Source organism: Chelonus insularis, unplaced genomic scaffold (assembly GCF_013357705.1).
Source record: "Chelonus insularis isolate UGA/USDA-ARS -01 unplaced genomic scaffold, ASM1335770v1 contig_324_pilon, whole genome shotgun sequence".
NCBI lineage: Eukaryota > Metazoa > Arthropoda > Insecta > Hymenoptera > Braconidae > Chelonus > Chelonus insularis.
In genome coordinates this window covers 415,435-440,226 of record NW_023276494.1, presented here as the reverse complement: position 1 = coordinate 440,226, position 24,792 = coordinate 415,435, and the positions used below count along the sequence as shown (strand labels likewise).

General features: G+C 28.4%; 2 protein-coding genes across 29 annotated transcripts in view; one reads left to right on the top strand and one right to left on the bottom strand.

Moving 5' to 3' along the window:
- Positions 1-1,538: 1,538 nt before the first annotated feature.
- Tm1 (tropomyosin 1) lies at positions 1,539-23,726 on the bottom strand. 28 transcript variants are annotated; one of them, XM_035081499.1, is made up of 11 exons: positions 23,575-23,726; positions 21,916-22,066; positions 21,443-21,568; positions 12,000-12,133; positions 9,895-10,012; positions 7,739-7,809; positions 7,022-7,097; positions 6,680-6,742; positions 5,586-5,655; positions 2,837-2,986; positions 2,561-2,647 (listed from the first exon to the last, which is right to left on the bottom strand). In XM_035081499.1, the coding sequence occupies exons 2-10, from the start codon at positions 22,027-22,029 to the stop codon at positions 2,904-2,906; spliced, it is 855 nt and encodes a 284-aa protein (XP_034937390.1). In that variant the 5' UTR covers positions 22,030-22,066; positions 23,575-23,726; the 3' UTR covers positions 2,561-2,647; positions 2,837-2,903. The 28 variants fall into 28 exon arrangements, with proteins under 28 accessions (XP_034937391.1, XP_034937380.1, XP_034937377.1 ...); XM_035081504.1 differs by lacking the exon at positions 7,739-7,809 and adding an exon at positions 7,214-7,284; XM_035081497.1 differs by lacking the exon at positions 9,895-10,012 and adding an exon at positions 9,419-9,536.
- LOC118065906 (uncharacterized) overlaps positions 22,902-24,792 on the top strand; it is a 122,545-nt gene continuing 120,654 nt past the window's right edge. The window contains exon 1 of the mRNA XM_035081515.1: positions 22,902-22,943. The gene's annotated coding sequence lies outside the window, so the exon portion shown is untranslated. The remainder of the gene's footprint in view (positions 22,944-24,792) is intronic.

Genomic DNA, 24,792 nt, shown 5'->3' with positions numbered 1-24,792 from the left:
AAAAAAAAATTTGTAGTATTTTCTTTTTACTATTTTTAATTTACAGGATAATTTATATCTTTTATAGGTGACTCATCAATGAACACTTTAAATTAATCAGTAATCCTTTGAGCAAATTCAGGTTCTTCGTTATTACAATTATGTATTTCTAAGAAACTACCAGGTAATATTTTTATAAAGAAAATAGAATACCAACGTGGTCTTATTTAATGTGCAAATATAAAAAATGAAAACATCCGATCATGTCAACCATTCAGAAACGCACAATATCTGGTACGATCGATTGTTTGATGACGTTGATGATAAAGATTTTTTTCTTTGAAATTTTGCGTTAGTTAGACGCCAGTTCTACATAAAAAAATCTTAGAACGCATATAAGTTAGAAATATCATGTAGAAAGCAAATGAATCATAAACTGAATTTAACTCTGCTAAATTTGGTGCAAGTCTCAGGGAAATATTTTGTTATATGAACATTCTACATAAAATTTCGTGATTTCGAATATCGTATTGTTTTTCAGATAAATGATAAATATGTAAATAATATTTATAGATATACATTAATTTAGCTAACTTTTTATTTATTGAATAAAGCTCATGATTATATTTCTTCATTCTTGATGACTAATATTCATTTGCTAATTAATTTAAATGTAAATTAAATTCTTGAAGAAATTTATAAAATTCAATTTTTTTTGCTGAATATTAATAATAGTTTAAAATTAATAGACAAGTAAAGAATATAGATAAAAACTTTAAATAAGATAAAAAGTAATAAATTTAATAATAGACTTTAAGCCACTTGAGCAATTTATCTTACAGTAGTCTAGATAATAAATTTTTTTTTCTAGAATATCTATTTGTGTATTGGAATAAAATATACATTATTTTTTGTTTTTAATTCTTCACATTTTATTCAGTTCCATATTATTCTTAACATTTTCATTAGAAAAATCTTTTTTTTTTTTTTTCATTGATGATGGAATTTAGTATTTATTTGATCAATCTATCTTCCATGAGGACGCGTGAGATTGTTTCTTATTCATTACATTCTTATCACTGAGGGTAGGCACTCGGCGATAAAAGGTATACTTAATTTTTTAAACATTAAAAACTTATTTTTTTGTCATTCAAGTATTAAATAAATGTATAAGTGAACAATAAATTTTATAAAAACGATTAAATTATGGAAAAATTATTTTTAGAAAATGTACATAGCATTACAATCGTATTAAATAATATTATTTCGAATGTTACTGAATATATATCAATTTATTATTTTAATAAATATTTAATTTTGATTTGAAATAAAGTAACTGTATTGATCAATTGGTTCATTAAATATATAATACATTAATGGAATTTTTTTTTTTAAAAATAGCTTTTTTTATGATACACAAAAAGCATAGAGAATATTTTTTTTAGCTAGTCATTTGAAATAATTGAAATATTTTGAATCAGTTAAAAATGAAGTTTAATATTTTCGTAGCAAAAATGTAGCGAAAGCAATTGTCTTGTAAGAGTCTTATCGAAAAAGTGTTTGGAATGTTCATCAACTAATTGATGGCTTTATTTAGTAATTAGACAGAGTACTTAAATCTAATGTATTGAAACTTATATAAAAGCTACATCTGCTTTGTAGTGGACTTATTTTTCATTCAATTATGTTTTGCAGTACAATAAAAGCCATATAAAATTCGAACAAATATGTAATTGAGTTAATGAATAACAAGATATTAATCATAATCATTAATTAATAGTCATTGGATCATTGGATAATCAATTTCGTCAATTTCCCATTGAAAAAGGTGTTTGGACGATGAATTGTGATAGTTTCTTCTCAGAACAGCTTGATTATGATGGCAGTGATTCGAATGAGCGTGTAATCATTTTTATTCACACTCAAAATAATCCTCGTTAATATCCTGCGAGGTCAGCAAATGTCTGATCCATCTCTTCCGCAATGGCTTTGTACTTACTGCGCTCATTCGTCAGCTCATCTAGAAATAAAAAGAGGAAAGGAGAATTGTTAATTAGTCAAGCATGGTTGTTAATAATCTTAGTATTTTAGATAGAATTGAATAAAGTAATTATGATTTTGCTAGAAGAATAAGTATATTGTTATAAGCACAATGATTAAGATGATATGGATTATTGGAAATATAAAGTAAGATTAATCTGTTAAAAAATACATTATTTGTTAACATGGGTTAATGAATAAATTTATTTGAGGATTTTAGTATAATATTCTTACAATAAATGGCTTACTAATAGTCAATTATATTCAGATATTGGAGATAAAATATAAAAAAAGAATAAGGCATAAATAAATCACAAAATATTGTTTAATATATTAACTTTAATTACAGTAATACAAGTAAAAGTAACATGACCAGAAAAAAAGTTTAAACAAATATTTGTTGGATGTTCATATTGCTCCGATTGCGTTGTAATGTGATAGTCAATACTATAACAATAATAATAATTTTTAAACAATTATAATTATAGTTAAAGTGTAAACAAGAAGATGAGATGATGTAGTCTTCATAATTGAGTTGATCCAAAATTTTAACCAACCAATTCGGTGAAAGTGAGATCCAAATCGTCGCAGATATATTTGTATTTTTCCTTCTCGTGTACGAGCTCGTCTGAAATAGTTTATAAAAATATTCAATAATGATACAATTATATTTTACAGGAATAAAGTAAAATAAACATGATAAAATAGTGGTAATATTGAAAAATGGTCATTTTTTAAACGTTGATATTTTATATATTCTCTTTACATTCCGTTAGGGTCAGGGAAGAGCAAAAAATTCTACAGGGCATTGACTTACGGAAGCATTAGAGCAAGCGAAATTGCAAAAAAGCATTAAAAATAGTTAGGATTTCTATAGACGTGCTTTAAATTCCGTAGAGCTCTTCAAATGCTACATCCAGGCCATCACCAATCTCCTTGTACTTCTCTTTCTCGACTAACATTTCATCTGGAAGCAGTTCAGATGTTAAAGTGGGTTAATAAGCATCTATTTTATTATTTTATTATCTACTTTCCGCCTAAATAAGCTGTCTGTTTCGTTTAAAAATAAAATTGTATTAAAAAACATGAAAATAAAAAATAAGAAAGATGATTTTAAAAAATAATTAAATCTAGAAAAGTTCAAAGCATATTGGATCTATAATTTTTTAATACTATTATACAAAGATATTTTTCAATAAACAGATTATATTTAAAATAAACTATAACATGTCTTTTTGTTCTAAAAACCTCATTATCTATTTCAAATAAACTTTAAGTCTCAGTTGTACATATGCACATTGCTAGTTATTCTCTAATGTACTTATTTTCATTTCCTACTTATTTAGTTGTAACAATTGAATTAATTTCAAATTTTCTGTTAACTTATTTAATCAATAAGTTTAACTTCCTTACTAATATTCAACAATAGAATATATCTGCAGAATGAATATTAATGATAACAATAAACTGGAAAAAATATAAAAATAATGTCTGAAGAGTGAAAATAATAGTGAATGATGAAAAGAAAAATTTTCATTGAAAGACAGAATGTGTCATGTCCATTGTATGTTGCTATTAAGTATGCAAGTGTCTTCTTCAAAGTTAAAAGCATATATTCTGTGGAAAAAAGTAGTAAAAGAATGAGTACTATGTGTTATGTATTCTTCACTCACCTTCTGTTGACGTTTGTCAATATTATACATTACCACATGTAAAAAACATCGTCTTCCATGCAGGATAACACATTTAATTATAAGAAAAATTGATAATAATTTTTGTTAACGTTTCAGCTATCACAGCAATCACAACGATAGTTAGTTTAAAAAAATAATAATATAAATGATAAGAAAAAAAAAAAATAATAATTGTTGTAATTATAATTAATAGTTATTAACAAAAGGAAAATAAATAAAAAAAAATGCACACACTTTTCAAAATGAAAATATATATAATATATTATAAACAAATTTATAATAATAATAGCAATATATAATTAATATTACAATGATATTAGTGTTATTATCATCATTCTCAGCATCATCAATTCATTCATTTAATTATTAATTAATTAATTATTAAGTAAATTGATCTTCATTTATAGCTTTACTTTAAACCGACTAAATATTCAGTTGAATTTAAATTTATTAGTTTATTTATTCTTGTTTTCAAATTATTCATATTTCTATTAAATAGAGATGAAATATTTTAATCAATAATTGATTACTTGATAGAATGAATCATCAAAATAGAATAAAAATAAACATTGCCCTTTGTGCTATATTTTTTTTTTGTAAGAAAATTAATGGGCATTGATAAATATTACTTTAATTTTTTTTTTTATATCTTCATAATTTAGATAAGGCAGTAAATACTAAACAAAAGATTAAGTTTAACAAACTCAAGAAAAAAAATGTAATAATTAATTATGTAAAGTAATTAATTATTATATTTATACAAAATATCAAATGTAATATAGTTTTGTAAAATTTTACAATTTATAAAAAATTTATGCATTATTGAGCGAAGTTCATTTAAATGTCTTTTTTTTCTATTTAAACGTTGATTTTAAATTTATCAGAAGGCGATTTAAAAACTGGAATGTTACGAAATATAATTGCTTGACCTTCGCTAATACGATAAGTGGACGTTTAATATTAGATTATTTTGTTTTCTTACGCAGGTTATTGCCCCATATTATTACTGATTAATTTTTTTTTTCATTATTATTACTTTTCATAGACTTAATTCTTAAATTTCCATGAAGTATTTAATTTCATTCTCTCATTACGTTCGTCGTGTAATATTGTTTATAATATTTTATTACATTCATTCAATTATTCACAATCATGCATCAGACATTCATTGGACGGTGGAGCATTGGAATTTTCAATTTTAATTTTTTCTTGTCTCAACGAAAGGGACATCTAATGAGCTTATTTATAAAAAAAAAGAAAAACTTATGTCCTGTATGTCAACATTTCAGGATTTTATGGTTTTTTTGTCGTTTTCTAAGAGGATTTTGCACCATAATTAGAGTGTGCTATTAATTAATAAGATAATTAGATGTTTTTCAGTAATATCTTAAATTCCACCGTGAAAAACATCCATATCTACATATTCTGGATGTCATGCAGAGTTGCTTCCATCTCCTCCTGGAGCACTTTGTTTTTCACTCTCTCGGTTGCAAGGTCGTCTGTAAATATTACTTGTTAAGCACTCACAACACTCGAAAAAACATTTTTTGGCAGCGAATTAAGGCGTTAAATTAAACAACTACAGGTATAATTTATAATAAAAACCAGAATTAATGTTTAATTAATAAGTAGAATTAAAAATGGTTTAAAAAATTATTGTCAATTGTTTTCAAAAATCACATGTTATGAAAATTTGCTTGTAGAATGATTATTTGATTGTAGTGAGGTAGGAGTAAGGATGATAAAGGGAACTGTTGTTTCTTGTTCCTGGTATTGACATCTTATAATTTGAATTAGATTTAGAACTGATTGAAGTGTACCTATTCTTCATGATTATTATTGTAATTACTAAATTAATTGACGAATACATACCCTCGAGCCTGTCGACCTCCTTCTGGAGTTTTTGAACTGATCTCTCAGCAAATTCAGCACGTGCTTCAGCCTGAAATATTATTTTTGAATTAGTCAATCAGTTTATTTGTGTTTTGTTTTAAATTATCAATTTTGAAATTCTTTTAATATTCATTTTACTTTATCCTCTACTTTTTTATGACCTTTTGTTTTACATTGAAAATCATACAATTAATTTTACTTAATTCAAAATTGATAATTTTTTAAAATTGTAGCAAATCAAACCGTGCATCTTAAATTTATTGAAATGAAATCCAAACATCAATCGAAGGTATTAAGTTGTTAAATTATTTGTAAAAACATATTTTTAGAGATACTATAGCATGAGAAATGAAAAATAAAAATATTATGACTCAAATATAAAGCATTGCAAACATTCTTTCATAGTTTATAATTTATAAATATCACATGTAATTTAATTTTAATCTTTGCCAGAATATCTCTTGTAATGCATTAGATCATCATTATAAAATGGTTACATAATTCGTTTCTCTTCACATATTAAACAAAAATACCTTTTGATGTATTGCCAATCCTTTCTCCATCAAAGTAAATACCATCTCAAAAATTACTACATGTCTCTCCAAAGAGAAATTACGACCATTTATTTTTTATGATAAAATTTATGCTTCAAATAATGAAGAAGTTGAAATAAAATAATGAAATGTGATGATGATTTATTTTCAATTTATCGAATTTTGAACTGATAGATTACCTCTTTCAGCTGGCTATCAAGAATCTTCACTTGGCCTTCGAATGTTTCTTCCCTTTGTGTTGCCTAATTTTTAGTGAAACGCATAACAAACAGAAAACAAAAACATTGAGTTAGTATAAAATCAAAGCGTTATATTATTTAATATAAATAATAGTTGCATTTCTGCTCTAATTTGTTTTTCATCTAGATTTCTAAAATATATTAATAATCGATCATTGTTATTATCATTCTAACAAGTTAAAATCAAACACATCAACGTTTGTTATTTGCTAGTTGCAATATGTTCGAGATAAGCACGCGATAAAACCGTGCAAAGAAAGGCACTCGCGAATTTTTGTACCTCCTTTAGACGAGTGGTGAGAGTCTTAATTTGATTCTTGTATTCCTCTTCACGTTGATTAGCCTGAGCAAATATTATTTTGATAAATATTTCATTTTATATTTATTTTCAAAGTCTTATTTTATTATTCTGAAATACTGAGAAACTAATTTCAATAATTATTTTTATTATGTCAATCACTTTTCTATTTATTATGACTGAATAAATTTTTTGATAAACTTTTAAAATCAAAATTTGGATGTTGTCATTGTTTTTAATTAATTTTCAACTAAAATTATTTTATATACTTCAAGTTATCTAATTCATGATTTTATATTTGATTAAGAAGAAAAATGAATATACCTTTTCTTCTGAAACTTCAAGAGATTTCAAGTTGTTGCCAACAACACGTAATTCCTCCTCCAATTCGACAATTTTTCTGCAAATTATTGAAAAAAAATTAATAAAACATAGTCAAATATCAAAATAGTGGAATTTTATATAAACAATAAGCAATTCTACTGAAGTTAAAAAATCATGCAAGCATTAACTTACGCCTCAGAAAGTTCAGCTTTTTCTTCAGCACGTTGAAGATCCTGCTCCATCATGACTAGTTTTCTTGAAACCTACGATTAACAACCAACACACCATGCGCACATCAATAAATACATATAAAATTAAACAAAAATGTTAAATAAATAAATCAAAAGTAAACAATATATCATAATCATGCGAATACTAAAGCTAAAAAAAACTGTGTTCTTTTGATTCTTCATCTGCTCTGGATCCGTTTGTGAGCTGTTAAATAAATAATTAATTACAACTAACAAAATAAAAAAATTACAGGAGATTAACGATATTTGAGGAATTTAAAAAAATGATAAGCTAAGAGGATCAATGGAATGTCAGACATACGAAATCATTAGGGATTACCAACTATGATATATTAGATGTAAGTCACTAATACACGAAGACTAGTGACAAACAGCTGACGCATGATAAATTGGCAACAATCAAATCACAATATCTAAAGCTTGAAGGCATAAATCAATCAGGCAACTGATTGTGAACGATGCTTACGATTCTCCAGCTTCAGCACGCTCCTCAGCACGTTCAAGATCAGCTTCAACCATAGCCAATTTACGGGCGACCTAATTTAATGACATAGTTTTTCCTTATTTATTGTATTTTTTTTTAATTTTAAATTCTTTCAATTCACTTTTTCTTACAAAAGCAGTCTTCGAATTTACTCGCCAAGACTTTTAGTGAATTTTTAATTCATTCACATAAATAAATTTGACACTTTTGAAAAAAAAATACACAAGGATGAAGACTGATTTTGTTGAATTTGAAAGCAAGTTAAATAATTCAAATATTAAATAAAAATAATAAATGTTGGGGGGTTAAGAATCAATTGGAAATCCACACGGATGCTGTTAAAAAATTTTAATAATCAAATCAATCTGCAGACAGCTTGAAACCCTAAAGATTAGAGTGTTACAAATGTAAATTGGTATTAATAGCTATGTATAATATTAATTGACTAATTGAAAAATACAATTTTCATTAGTTCTTTCTATAAGAATATTAGTATTGTTGTAACTGCAATTCCTCACAACATAACATCCAACCTGCTTTATTTTTTTTTTTAAAGTAAAGATTAAAAAATATATATTTAAAATTTAATCTATTATCGTTGCCAATTATTTTCTCCGTCATGATATTTATTTTATTCTAATTTCCCGACTTGCCTCTATGTTTTGTTGCCCACTCGTTCAATAAAGATGTTGATTGAGTGTCAATAATAATTAAACACGACATAACATAATATACTGCATAACTAATTGTTTGGAAATATGATTCTAATAACAATTTTAAAAAATTTATTTCCTAAAATTTCCCTATCATGAAAAATCATTTTACTTTTGTTTAAAATTGCATCACAGCACAGATTTAACAATTTGTAAAAATTCAAATGATTTGGCAACAATTCTAAAAACACTATTTAAAGAGAAATTAATTTGCATTGTAATTAAAATTATTATTCAATTATTTATTCTATAACTATAATTAATAACTAATTACGAATTATTTTCTATTTAGGCCGCTGACCTATTTTTTTTCATCACGACGTTTATTGTCTTTACGTTTATGTAAGTAAAATATAGTCATCTGTTCAAGTTTAAACGTCGTTTTGTAAAGTGTCGCCACACATCAATAAGTCTATCATAAATAATATGATTAAAAAATTTTAAATTAAAATAATGAATATTCTTCCGAATACGGTTCTTTTTGATCGCAAAGAATTAATTTTGATTAAAAAACCTTCACTATTTCCACTGAAATCACTATTTTATACTTTACAAAAATAACAAATAATTATGGTGAATTTTTACCATAAATAATTCGAACCCACGCACTTCTGATTTGTATTCACACGCTTTTGATCACTTTTCTCATAATTATCATCATCAGCCATATGATAAGCATCAGCACCAGAGAAATATTGAGAAAAAGTAATGGAAGTGATAAGAATAATTTTCACAATTAATAATATGAACTGTAATGCCACGGTGCGAAAACTGAGCACAGCCAATGAGGTAACTGGCAATTTATGTAATTTTTTAATATGAAAAAATTCAATTTGTGTCAGACAAGTGACACAGCGAGGAACACACAGCGAGTTAGGGTTAGGCACTTTACTATCGACTAGGAACCATTATCACTGCAGCCACGCGAAATTTTTGCAGGTTCTCGAACCTCATCATATTTCTTGTCAGCTTCTTCTGCAAGGAATCTAGCCTCCTTCAATTGATTTTCAAGAGCATCCATACGTTCTTCATCAGCCAAACTGCGGTTCTCAAGAATCTTCCGGGCGCTTTATATTATCAATAAAAGAATAGAATTTACAATTAGTTCTACTTATAAAGAATATTATTTTTAATACTAGTAGGGATTCGTTGATTCAGCTCTGCTACTGATGACTTCCTGGAAAATTATCTTAAAAGCGATCAATAGTATATTTCCTAAATACTTGTTATCAAATAATATAATCATTCTTCTTAATAGATTTCAAAATAAATCATTAAAATCTAGTTAACAATATCAATAAATATTGTTTGTTCAAATTTTTATTGATTCTAGTAATTATTTATTGTGTATTGGAAAAATACTGAGATCACTTTTAGATTTATATATACAAAAAAGAAGGTTGATTATCATCGCGAAAAACCCACCTCCTCGTACTTCTTATCCGCCTCTTCAGCAATTAATTTGGCCTGTGCCAGCTGTTGTTCTAAAGCAGCAACTCGGTCATCTTCCATGTTTGTGCGATTTTCAAGGGCCTTGCGTATTCTATTCATGTTTTTAATTTTTTTTTTTTAGTTATTAAACAATGCACTTGCGTTGGAAGTATATTTCATTTATTACACTTTATAAAGTCTTAAAGCCTTATTTTTATCAGAGAGAAAGTTTTTCTGATGATGCATCACATATATCGTAATGTTGAGGTATTTTAATTGATCAATCAACGAGGAATTTAATGAATAAAAGACGAGATAGTGTTCTAACTATATGAATAATAATAATAATGATAATAATTATTGTAATATTTATAATAAATTGAAATATTAAACGGAATAGTAATAATAATGAATGAACCGGAAGTTGAGTACTCTTAAAATGGACATAAGTGATGCATAAAACATAAGGCTTTTATTGTTTTAATTTATTTAAAAATCAATGTGACTTTGAATCGAATCACGAATTGATTTACAATTGAAATATGATTTATTATTATTTTATTTTTTTTTTAATTTGTTTTTTTGTGATTTATTATTTTTTTGTATTTTTTCTTTTTTTCTTTTTTTTTTGTGATTTATTTTTTTTTTCCGTGCTTCCAACGCTAGTCTTTCTTACATGGAAAAAAGATTATAAATTTTTTCAAATAAATTTTGATTATTTCAATTTAAAAATCATAAATATTAAATGTATAAAAAAGCGATTATTTTTTTATACGTAAATTTATAATAAATGTCTATTGAAAAAAATTCAATCAAATTTATCACGACTTTGAAAAATAATATTCATTAGTAATACTTGAAAGAAGAGCATGAGCTCATAATATAATAATAAAATGTCTTAACGAGATAACTCAACAATTGTTTTAGGTTATGAAATTAGCACGCGATAAAAATGTCGATTATTCTTTTTTTATTGTTAAACTAGAAGTAAATGTACTCTATTTTTATAGTCTAATCAACATTTGATAATGTTCAAGTTGATTCACATGATACTAAATCATGAAACAATTTATATGTACTATAAACAAAACAAAGATTACATTTTATTTACTTAACTAACTGTGAATAGTCGGATTATCAACAAAAAATAAAACTTTTTCCATGTAAATTTTTTATTGGAATATTAGTAATGTTATCTTAATTTAAAAAATCAAAAAAATTGATATTTCCATGTCGTTCAATGACCAAGATAAACTAAAATATTTTCTCGAACCTCATAAGTAATATAATTTTGTGATAAATTATGAGGAATATAATTAGTAAAAAAAAAAGGAATGTCGTGGTAGGACTGAGCCTTATTACGTTGATTCTCGACAGTCATCTGCTAACATCTTGGTGAATCACCAAGCACAAGTCAGCCGTGCAAACACACGATCTTAATGATAAGAAAATGTGCGTGTTAGTGAAAGGCGTGCAAGACTTGAGACTCTTCTCTTGGTCATTGAAGGGCAGTGTGGATTTCTTACACATCGTCTCAAGTCTGTATTACCAAAATGGTAAATCGAGAATGATGACGAAGCGTAGATGTTTCATACGTAGATGAGAATGAGGATGTAAGGCTATCAGAATTTACAGTTTCTTTAACATTTTTTGATGAAAATATTTTTTTTTCTTTCCATACAAAAATTAATTATGAATAATGAAGAATTTTTTTTAATAGAAATTTAATTGCAAGATATTAACACGAAAAATTATTGAAGCAATAAAATAATAAGAATAATTAAATTATGTAGTTAATTGGAGTGGAAAGACTAGATTAATTAGACAGTGTTGAGATCGTTTTCTATGAGCATATGAAATAATACCATTTCTCATCTACGTATTTCGAATATTAAAATTTTCTTTATAATTCGCCATTGAATATTTCAATTTTCTCTTGGAATGTTTTGAAGTAAAAATATCAAATGAATCTTGACTGAATTTTTAAATACTGAACAACTGGCATGAATTATTAGAAAAGATCAGCAGTCAAGATACCATCAAATATCATTTCTGGAGTAATATTTTTATCTTTAAGCAATTCAGAAAGATAATTGTACCGTTCACTCTCATCGGCTGCTTGAGAAGCTTCAGCAAGCTTAGCAGTAGCTGTTGCTAAACGTTCCTCGGATCTCTCAAGATCTTCCTCAAGCAATTGAATACGACGATTGAGGGCAGCAACCTCAGATTCAGCCTGAAAAAAGAAAAAAAATTTTTTTTTAATCGTAAGTAATTGTTTTTTTAAATGATTCAGTGTATAGTGATACATATTTACATTATTTGAAGAATAATAGATGTATTTAAATGAACCCCACCCATGTCTATTGTCAAAGTCATATAAAAACGACACAAAAATGGAATCGAGCGAAACCACATCATTTCTCTTTCCGTAATCAGTCCGGAAATCCGTGGCATTTGCACTCACGACCACCATTACACGCTTAGTGAGTTTCCCATAGTGTTCTCCATCTGTTTTAATGATAATTAAGCATTATGTCCATCAATTTATCCAAGAATATTTTTCAAAACCTCAAATTAAATAACACTTTTAATTGATGACAGGAAAATGTTGTCTTTTGATCTCTAATTAACTCAATTGTCGAATAATTAGTTCAGCTGATTTAATTAATCAAAAAAATAATATTTTAATAAGCTAATGATTAAATGTTGCCATAATAATAATTAAGATGGTTTTTTTTAAAAGAAAATTCGAGGATATATATATTAAGAAAATTATGAGTCATTTTCGATAACGTATATAGGTAATAATTAGACTGTTCTTATGTTGAAAATTATGCAAGCCAGTCTATTAACGTGGCAGTGACGATACTCGAGTAACTATTACGTGTGTGTACAATTAGAGTCAATTCGTCCGAGTACGATGAATAGCCTGAGGTTCAGTTACCTTCAATTAAATACTTGAGAAACATACGCCAATGAATTGTTCGTAAAATTGCCATGTAAAATCCACGTGTGTGTTAATAACACTATTTTAATTTTCTTTTCAAATATTTTCAATCAATTATTTTTTAATTATTCACTTCTTCGCTAAATCATTTAGATAATTTGCATAATTATTTTGTTTTAAGTTTTATCTCTCATTACTGAACACACATTTATTAATTGTTTTAAATAATTTTCATACTTTTGTATGAATCACTTTAATATGGAGAATTTTCTTTTAGTAGTTGTCAGTAAATTAATTATTTACTCAGTATAAAACTGCTGAACGATAAAATAATGATTAAAAAATATGTATAAACATTAAAAGACAAATATTTGACATTGCATAAGTGAAAGGATTATGAGTATGTTGAGTATGTTGAATATTTGCGGCCTCGAATTGTTTACAAGTAAATTCAGTCACGAATTTAAAATTCCAAACCGGTAGTTCTTGGGTCAAGTTCCGTGAGTTTCATCATTTTTTTCAATGTTGATGATTATCGTTATCATGATGATTATTCTGATGATAAAGAAATAAGGATTGGTAATAAAGTTAACTGAAAGAAAAATACGTAATCAATATTTAAATGTAATGAGATATTTTCCATGATGTCAATGAATAGTACGAAATACCTAGAGAGGTTTGTTTGCTCTGTAAAATATATACTTTGTATCATTGATTGAATTCATCTCCAGTTACATCGTCTATTTATTTGTCTTTACTTGACCATTGATGAATAATTTTTCAACTTCAAATCGTTTGAAAAAATAATTTGTTCCAATATTGTTTAAATATTTGAGACCATTAAAATAGTACTAGAGACTGCTATAGAAAAGGATAAAAATTGTTGAAGTTGAAATAAATGGAAATAAAGTTTATCTCTATTTATGAAGACCTGTAGTTGAACATGTCCAATAATGTTTAGTTAAAATCCCAGAGAAAGAAAAATGATTTGACCGATCGTGTTTGCGTGTGAATGCGTGACCAATTACAGTGATTACTGGATTCCATGCTTCGTAGGCAAAGCCGGTTAAGTTTTCGCTTCCTCTTTCAGGATTTCTGGTTTTCTATCTAGCAATCTTTGTTTGAACTTGAGAAAAAGATATAGATGAAATTTTTTAATGAGCTATTAGAGTTTTTCTTTCATTTAATGCTCCATTGAATGCTGATTAAAACAAGTAAAAAATTTTTAACAATGTTGACTAAAGTACTGTAATGTTAAACAAATTACATTACTTCATTTCTAACATATAATTTGCAATCAACGTAGGTTTATTTATAAATGATGATAGCTAGCTATTCGTGATGGTCAACTGATCATTTTAAACAATTTTAAAATAAATACCTTCTAATTAATTTCATATTTTTTTGATAAATAAAATATTTTACTTTGAGGAAAAGTATTTAAAATATTTAAAAAATGCGTTTTGATTATTCAAGACCTTGGTAAATTGAAGAATAGAATGAATATCCATTATCAGAATGTATTGAGGATGTGGAGACTACTGTGGTCAACAATTTCAACAGAAAAAAAAATCGATAAAAATGAGAATTCACTCGAAACTGATTGCAATTTCTAGGGCAATTCGACTATGCTGTTTTTTAAATAATACAACTTCAACTTCTCCCTAAATTACTTATCGATTGCTCCTATTTTAGCAGCAAATCTGTATTACTGCCACTTCCTTTTATGTCGCAACAATCTATATCTACCAGTTGTGTAGATTTAACTTTGATCTTGATTTTATCGAATTTTTATTAGAAATGTCAGTGATTTCCTTTGAAGAATTTTTTATACAACGGTTTAATTAAAAAATTGTCATAAACAGCAAAAAAACTTGTCATTTACTGAACTTCGAATAAAGATGTTATAATGAACCAACATCATAATACTCAAATTAAATTCTTTCGAATATTTTTCTGGAATGAATCTGTTAAAAATCTATATTGAAATACATCTTTTGTTACTTCTATATATGAAATGCGTAATAAAAAATGCTCAGATAGACTATTTTTAAACCGAATCAAACAGTTTATTTATTGTCTGCCTTTTATTCTATTATACTTTTTCAATAAAATTGTCAAAACCTTCAACAGAGAAGACTTCTCATGAATTCTATGTAGGAAAAATTGTCAAGCTGATCACAACACCTAAATATTATCGATAGAATTTCCAGCAAAAAAGTTTATTGATGTGTTTTGTGGTGTTTTGACTCGAAAGAATCAAAAAACAGGTTAAAAAGGGGACCGAAGGGGCGGAGATGAAGGATAGGAAAAAGTTGGCACTTTTCAGGGTCATGCCGGTCGGTAAATTTTGAAACAAGAATGTATGGGGGAGGAGGAGGAATACGCGTGTACCCCTCCCCTGAACTCTAGTCACTCGAGAGCCTCAGCTTGACGACGAGAAGACCTGACACGCACTATCGATCCTACGTAGACGCCGGGACCCAGTTTAGATCAAGTTTTTTATGTTTTTCATTTTTTCCCTAAAACTTAGAGACGTTGCTGTAGTCTAGAAACCATCAAGTGGTCGTAAAAAAATTCCAAATACTCCACATAATGATTCAAAAGTATCAAAAAAAGACTTTTTATCACTCACTTCTTCACGACGCGCCATTTCTCTCTGTAATCTCTTGTGATATTCTTCACACTCATCCTTATATTTTTCCATTTCTTCTTTCGTTTGTCGCATTTTCTTCTTAAGGACGTCGAGAATTGTGCCCTGCACTTGCCCCGCCATTTTTTTTAGAGTCCCTATGAATTTTTTCAACACTTATTCAATCACTTAATCAAACAACTTTCGGTTATTACTACACCGGATTTAGATATTAACTATTTCCAACGTTTTATATTTATTTTTTTTAACAGTTCCCCCTCGTTTAAACGATCAAGAGTGAATGGTAGTTGTGACTATACTCCAAAGTGTAGTACACGAGCGACCACTGACTGGTGGTTCCGATTAAAATGGCGGTCTCCAGTTACCAGACGCGTAGCGCATGCGCATCTATAGGTTTAGAAGTAGTGCCCTCGTATTTAGTCAATGACTACTTACACAAAATAGTCCCATATGGTCCCCGCAATTATTTTTCAATTTATTAACTTCATTTTTATTATAATTTTTTATAAAAAATTAATAACTCATTTTCTGCTTTATGTATCAGATAACTATGCCGATTGATTTTTTAGGTAATTAATTGGCAAGATTTGTTATGAATGCCCGCTAGTTGGCGTGACGCGGCATAAGGAAGCCCCGGAAATACCGCGCCCGTGGCTGAGCGCGCCCATTCGTTTGAATTGGCAAACAATTCGAACATTGTCCTCGTCTCACTTGGATTCTCGATGTCCGGGTGAATTTATATGGCTTTCATGTCTCTAAAGTGTGGGAGACTTGTTTACAATCGACCCTCTGTAAGTTGAACTGATTAGTTAACTCTTTATTCGCCTCGTTCCCTCTGCCCCCTCACTAGAAGCTTACTCATACGATTACATGTATTCTCAATTGCTGAGAGATTGATTCTAATGTTCAGGAACGTGTAATAATCACAATCTATTTTACTATTACGTCATCGATGTGTGTTTGAAATATTTCGATTTCAAATTTGTTTTAGTGACTCATGGAAAAAAATATATTCTTTGTCATACTAAATTTATGTAATTTCGTATTGGTTTTATCATAATAGATGATAGTCATAATCTAACCTATAAAATAATGCTCATGACAATTAATTATATTGATAAATGCCATTAAAGTAATTTTAAGAATTTATTACTAATAATTTTTTAAAAATTAAAATTTTTGATAATTTAGTTTTAATGGTAAATTATTTTTTATTACTTTAACCAAAAATTTATTTATTCTATATTGAAGTTATTTTATATTCATTTAATCATATATTATTACTATCAAAGTAATCTAATCAATTCTTAATTAATCCTATAAATGAATTTCCTTCATTTATCCAACTTTAACAAAACAACATGTTTTTAAAAGATTTTAAAAGATTATAAAACTGATTATAATATTCCATTCTTTGATAAACAAAAATCATAAATAAATAATATTCGAAGAGTTTTACTAATCAAGTTTTAAACAAAAGAAGTGAGTATCAATTGAAGATTAAAATGTTTGATGATAATACTTTTAAAAAAATATTCAAATAATTTCTATTATTTAAATAAATGAGAAAAATTGAATTGTTCTCTTCCTTCAGGTACCAAGTGTCAACTCATAAAATGGAATTACCATAGATTTTGGCAAAAATCGGACAATAGAAGGCTGTCGACTTTTCAAAAAGGTCTTTAACATTGATGGCTCAATGGTAACAATGCTTTAAGTCAGGAAAGGATCTATAGGTATCAATCTATACAATGCCATATTTGACATAGATGCAGGTACCATAAACCAGGTATCTAATAAGTCCTAATTGCTACAACTTTAGTAAGGCTCAGAATTAACTAAATTATGCCAAGTCCTACATTGTGATGTCCTGTGGGACTTTAAAGACCTGACTACCTTGACAAGTGTACAAATATCTATTTGAAAGAAAATGAGTCATGGTCGGTATGTATGTACGGTTGGTATTAGATCAATTTTTAAATCTACCAATACCAGGTACGAACAATTACTTTTTAAATTGACTTTTGTTAACCAACCCCAAGGTTGGATTTAGGTTGCTGATTCAAGTTCAGTGTACTTATGCATACAAAAGAATTTTGAGTAAGGATTTGACAAGATAATCCTACGGAATTTTCTAAAATATCTTGGAGAGAATTTATTGTTTAAATGAAATTTTAGCTTAACATCACTTTGTTTCAAATTCCCATTTATGTTTATTATTTGCTGTATGAGAAAATTTCACTCAACGAAAGCAATAAAATAGAATTCTGTGAATATTTTTAATGACTCAATTACGAAAGTAGTAACAATATTACTTGAAAGAACGAAATATTTTCATTTTTATATTTTGACAACTTATTTATAGCGTATGTATATATTAACAGCTGAAAGAAGCAATACTAAAACATTGTTTGAACATCCTCTGGAAAGTAGCCAAAAATATTGAACGAGTATTCGAGGAATCATCGAGCAATGGACTGTTGTATTGACCTTTCGTTTCAATAACATAGTTATTTCAACTCAACATTGGCAAAGAAATTTCAATCTAATTTTTTTATTAAACAAATCAATTAAATTTTGTAAATTAGTTAAGTTAATCAAGTTCTTATTGGTTTTATTTTCCACAAAACATCATGAATTGTTAAAAATTATAAAATCAATAGATCAAAATTAAATACTTGATAAAAGAGTCATAAAAATGTTCTGATGTTGAGAAAATGTAGGTCTATACTTTGGCATTGATAGAACTAAACCTTCCAAAGAGTCAATTAAATTTATTCAGAGCAATGTTTTAAATTCTTAGTGTATTAGTGTAGGTGTCTGCACTCATTTTGACTATCGTGAGCATGATAAAGAACTTTATGCACACAAATGACCTTTGAGTGCAAAAAAAATTAAATAGGATGAACAAATACACCAAAGCATAAGTGGAATTGTTGGCTTTTCATAGCACTTATGAACTTATGCATGGTCAAATATATGTGGTCATGCTGCTTACGCAATTCCTCTGAGTTATATTCTAAAGTCACTGGATCACGTTGGTGTTTAATATTTTTAGCTCAATCCACCACACCACAACACCACGTTTCCCTCGTCAAACCTTGAGATATAGTGGGGAGAGCTAGTAATTTAAAATTATATTGTCATGAATTAAGTTTAGGGTAATTATTTGATAAGAATTGATTGAAACTTTATTTTCAAAAAAAAATGAAATCATTTGAACCATGAAATGCATTTATCTAAATATGTTTTGTTTATATTTAAGATTTCAAGTGATTGTAAAAAAATATTTTATAACTCAACGTCGAATAATTTATTGCTGATAAATAATTTTGACGTAAATTTGATTACTGTTATCATTTAAAAATTTGTTAAAAGAATAACAATTTTTCTGAAATAATTGTGCTATTTTATTTAAGTTTGTAATAAATTTTTATTGTATATAATATAAATTACTTTAAATTAAGATTCTTCTTATCAAATAATTCGTCAAAATTATCCTGAATTTTTTTATTGACGTTATTTAATTTAAATAAATGTAAGTGTATATCGTAATAAGTTATTCTATAATAAAAAATGTATAAATTTTGTAAAATGAAAGTAACTAGAACAAAGTACGCGACAATAATCCGATTTCAATTATTATTCACAAGTATTTGAAATTAAAAAAAATGATAATTAGAAATGAATATTTGCAAAATAAATAAAGACGAATTTTTACTAATAAAAATCATCAAAAAGATTAAGATTTTTATAAAAATAATCACGAGTTACGAATTACGATGAATTTATTTCCCGCACATTTTTATTTAAATCGTAAGAGAAAAGTTGTTGGCAAGTAAAACAAAGTGTACGGTCTCCACTAAGATCCGTTGAATATCCCAGAATACGTACATAAGTCTTGATAAGAATTAAAATTAAATATAAAGAATTGTTTGCATTTACTCATGACAGTTGACCTAAAAGTTCATACTGTGACGTCATGAGATCAAGGTTACCATAGACCACGTGGTTGTAAACGAATGATTGAGATTTTTAAAATTTTGTAATACTGACCCGCCTTAGCTGATTGCCTGAGATATTCTGGAGTTCACATCTGATGAGATTAAACTTCATCATGGTATCGGAGGAAAAAATCGATGATCCAAAAGCTAGGCCGGGGTAATCAGCACACCTTTTTTTTCTTCTGGCTTCGCGTTCAGCTTGAACTTCAGTTCGTTCACTTGGACACCTGAGTTTGGCAAGCTCAAGAAGCTCAGGATCGTCGTCATTCTGATTTTCATCATCATCTGAATGACCATCACCTCGAGCCCTTGCGACCGCGTGCTCAGACTCTTGGTTCTTATTAAAACTGTCAACAGCTTTATTGTCAACATTGTCCAGTTTTTTATTATTCAATTGGTCATTATCATGTTTTATTTTGTTGTTGGTTGGTTGATTTGACGATTGATTTTTTTCAAAACGACTGACTGACTTGGCAAGATCCTTGGATCGGCCACACTGCGCGGGCCTAGGCTCAATTGGTCCATCCGAGTTATTAGACTCGTTACCAATCGGCTTCCCTTGACAATTATCAACGCTTGGGGAATGATCCGAAGGATTATGACACTTGTCGGGTTTATTATCCAGCTGGGAACTGTCAGATGTTGAATTTTGCGAACTTTGATTAGTGTCAACACCAGCAAGGCCACACTGCGCGGGCCTAGGCTCAATTGGTCCATCCGAGTTATTAGACTCGTTACCAATCGGCTTCCCTTGACAATTATCAACGCTTGGGGAATGATCCGAAGGATTATGACACTTGTCGGGTTTATTATCCAGCTGGGAACTGTCAGATGTTGAATTTTGCGAACTTTGATTAGTGTCAACACCAGCAAGGCCACACTGCGCGGGTCCTCCGCTGGCGATGTCAAGTCGTCGTTTCGTGGTATTTCGAGGATGGTGTTGATGACCACGACGTCGGGTAGTTGATGCTAATCGTTGATTCATGTCTTTCAGGGTCTTTTCTTCCGTTCTCCCTACCAACCTACTGACCCCAACACTACTACTACTAGCACTGCACTAGGCACACCGCCATTTTGTCTGTCACTACCTCTTTCTGTACACGTTTATTCTGTTGCCGTTATTACACGCCGCCTTCTGCCCCTTCGCCTACTTCTTTCCTCTACCCTCAATGAAATGTTTAAATGGTAACACACGACTTGACGTCGCATCACTGTGTGCGTGTAAATCTCTCACGCAGTTTTAACTCCCCTACTCCCACCCTTGAGCAACTCAAAATTTGGGCGATCACAGCGCCATTTGCGGCCTAAGCATAAACTACTTCTTCAAAATCAAGTTTCATGGGTGACAGACAGGTGGCAGCACGCCAGTGTTCGGACACGCGGGAACGTGATGACGCCATGTGCAGTGCAGTTGTAGGTTCAGCGTCGTTTGGAGCGTCATCGCGTCGTTTACAGTTTCGGGCATTTTTTTAATTATCGAAAAGATATGTTTCTTATTATTTGATGCTTAAACAAATTCTTAGTACAAGAACAATTGAAACATATATAAATTTTTACTCAGCAATAATAAATGATGATAATATATCATTCAATGTTTTCACCGGCTATATTTACATACGCCTCCATTTTTTTTATGTCTTTATCATGATCAATTTATTGAAAATATATTTAAAAGTTCATTGTCAATCAAAATAAAACCTTGAATACTCATTTATGTCGGTAATGAATACTTTTTCAAATGTATTTTTTTCTTATTTTCAATCTATTCATGCTACTGAATGATGGCTAGATTGAATTTGGTTAACTGACTTTAAGATAACTGTTTTTCATTTCACAGGTACGCTCGATTGTTGGAAAAGTTATGAACATGATCACTGAATGATGGAAAATGTTTGATTATTGTGTGTATGGATAGAAAGAATTGCTTTCACTACTTACATTCTGGAGAGCTTTGTCCTTCTCTTCGAGTTTGGCATTGACTTGCATGAGAGCTTCTTGAGTCTGATCAAGCTCATTTTCAATGGTCTGGATTTTTTTCTGAAGAGCTCGAGCCTCTTCTTCTGCCTAATGATTGATGAAATGTAATTTTATATTGATTATTAATGTCCACTTATTATAACAATGTCATTAAAAAATAATCAACATTATTGACAGAATAGAATTAGGTAAATGCATAACTAAGATAATCAATAGTATTTAATAGGTTTGTTTTGAAATTTTGATTTATCACAATTAAGTACTAAATTTTGAAGAACAAATTAACTTTTATCAGAACTTATTGACTTGAATCTAAATTATGGATTTAAGAGAGTTCATATGTTAAAGATTAGAAAAAAACAATTCATGAGAATATTCATTTTAATAATTTTGAATACAAGCTATATCGAATAAGAAAAAAAAAACATATGCACCTTTTCTGCCCGTGCATTGGCATCGCGTGCCTGTTGCTCACACAGCAGGGCACGATCCATCGCATTATCCTTCTCTAACTTCATTCCCTGCATTTTCTTCTTGATCGCGTCCATGGTGACGGTTTTGTTTTTCTAGTTTCTCAAAAAAAATCTGTAAATGTAATAATTTTTATTTCTTTAAAGATCATTTAAAAACAAAAAAAATATTGAATATGTTCATGCATGTTTGAAAGATAGTTAAAAATACTCTATTGAACGGAATTAGACTAGAAAATATTATTTATGAACTTTGAGCTCACATAGTATCTATGAAATTTGATATTAAAAAAAATTCTTCAGGTTTAAATATATTTTATCGAGTAAATAACATTTTAAACAGCCGTGCATTCACTTCTGGACCAGTATATAATTAGCAAACGTGTGAGGCAGAGTATTTTTAGAGGAAGGTCTTGGCTGTGGAAAGAACCCGGGCTACGCCCTGATAAATCTTATATCAGAAAGTTCTAGTGCATTCTAATGCAATTTAAATCAACAATTGCATAATAAATAGAATTAATTATGGACAAATCTGCACTAAATGGATATTATTATATGACCTTTCAGGATAACAAGAAATACCTGCTTTCAAAGTTCAATTTCTTTTCTCTTTTCTTATTTAAATCATTATCAATTAATTAGCAGTAAGAATAATTTTTTTCATATTTATAATAATAGAGAATTCTTTTTTCGGAGTTATCGGTAGGAAATAATCAAGTATTGAGAAAGAAATAAATTTTTTAAATTATATGACAGCTTAAAATTACAGGTATTGATGGAATATGATCAGTTATTAAGAGTTAACGGTTTCCTAGCATTATTATAATTTATGGGTGAAAAATAATAGCAATAAAGTTCATATTTGTTAGTTTAAGTTTCAATGATATTTAGCATGCCTTTGTTTATTTTATGTAATTAATATAACTTATTTTTATTATTTCAGAGGATATATCTATGGAGTATAGTAAAGTTACGTGGAGTTAAAGCTGTGGGTAAGTTATTTTTACTTTACTTTTGAGGGTGGAGGTAATACTGAACGGCAAAGCAACTAAAGAAACACCACCGAACCTTTTTGGGTTAGGCAGTCATTTTAGAATACAATAAAGCATCGAAATGGTCATTTTGGTGATTAATTACTTGAATTCCATCATTCAATTAATCTAAAAATACCAGTTCAATGTAAGGTCAATTTTCTCATATTTATTTTCAATGTTTATCAACACTATGTGTTCATTAATTAGAGAAAAAATGAAAGAACAAACAGTTAGTTCAAATCAATCAAACGATTTTGATACTTTAATAAATTAAAATTTTTTATATTATTTTAATATTAATAATTGTAATCAATAGTGGCGAAAAAATCTAATTGCAATTTAAAAGCTGAAGAAAGTAGTCCAATAATTATTTAATTCACAATAAAGTTAATTATAAAACAATGAGTTCAATTAGTTAGAAGAATTTTCAATGGATAAATATTTAAATTATTTTTCAACAAAAGTTTGATAAAATTCAATTAATTAAAGTAGAGATAGCACAACAAATATAATTATTATTTAACGAACAAATAATGTTTTGCAATCCATTCAATAAAATATTTAATTAAAATTACACTTGATCACTCACGTATTCGAGTGTATCGTAATAAGCGGTGAAGTGGTGCTTCTAAGTTGTACGTTGACTCACGACTGGCAACAATCCGGGAAGCTTCCCAACAAGATATCCCTTCCTCTGATCGTCTCAAACGTTTCGAGAAAAGCCTCGAGCCACGAATTCGCCGCCAATGTGCACTTTAACTACCCCCTTCACCCCCTTTTGACCCCTATACTGATGGCTTAGAATAAGAATAAGAATTCGAAGAGGAGAATCATCAACAGAGAATACGTACGGAAATGTATACCAAGCGAGAGAATATCTTTAGATTTCGAGTCAACCGATTATTCTCTTTGGTCCATGGAATTCATCTGGTGGGGATTGACAATCTTGTAACGTTTGTTTGACGTCTTTCCGCGCTTGGAATCTTACTAAACACGATTTTCGACCTACTTTCACACCCACTAATTTAAAAATGTAACTGGAGCCTCGAATCTTCAGGCTTTTATTGGGAAATTATTGAGGAAAATCTTATGACTAAAATTATAACGTTTTCTAGTGTTGTAATTATTTAACCAGAAATTTATCGATTCTTTGCAGAAATAGTGTTCTATTTTAATTGTTTATTTAAGCAAGATTTTTTTTTTTAAGAAAATGATAGCTAAGTGTAAGAAATTTGCTTTCATAATTTTTGAATTTCTACTTTTTTTAAAACCAATTTAGATATTTATTTCAATTTTTTATTGCTCAGTTATCAGTTTAATATTGGAAAATAACATACTTATTCACCGAAAAATTTCCAGTATTTCTGAGAAAGATTATTCATCCTTCCTTGGAATGTAAATTTTTTTAATATTCAACGAAACGTCAAGAATTCATAAACATTTAAGAAACCATACACATTTAATGGCTTAAACATACTTCAAAAATTTTCACTTTTACTATTAGTGAAAATAATTTTAATAATTTGTCTGAATTCAGTCAATGCATTGGAATGTTTTTCAAGCTTTCCAGAAAGATTGTGAAAATATTATCCAACTTTTCAGAGCATTTATTGTGATCATTTCACCATATAAAAAATTTTGGAGTTCAAGAATAACTTCAAGTTATTTTTAAACCAATCCTGAAAGGAATTAAAGATAATCCCCAGCAAAAATCATTGTCCCCTTACTATAAATGGCAAAAATCGTGAGAAGAGAAAGTGCAGAATGTATCAAGGAAGGTTAGAGAGGTCGTGGCATCGATGATTCT

Excerpts from the sequence above, each read along its gene's own strand:
- Tm1 (XM_035081489.1), bottom strand. The coding sequence starts at position 20,489 with ATGAATCAACGATTAGCATCAACTACCCGACGTCGTGGTCATCAACAC. Across the intron at positions 9,537-11,999 it reads GCAGCCGATGAGAGTGAACG|CGCCCGGAAGATTCTTGAGA; the intron begins GTACAATTATCT and ends GATAATATAAAG. Across the intron at positions 5,656-6,339 it reads TTGATAGCCAGCTGAAAGAG|GCTGAAGCACGTGCTGAATT; the intron begins GTAATCTATCAG and ends ATAATATTTCAG.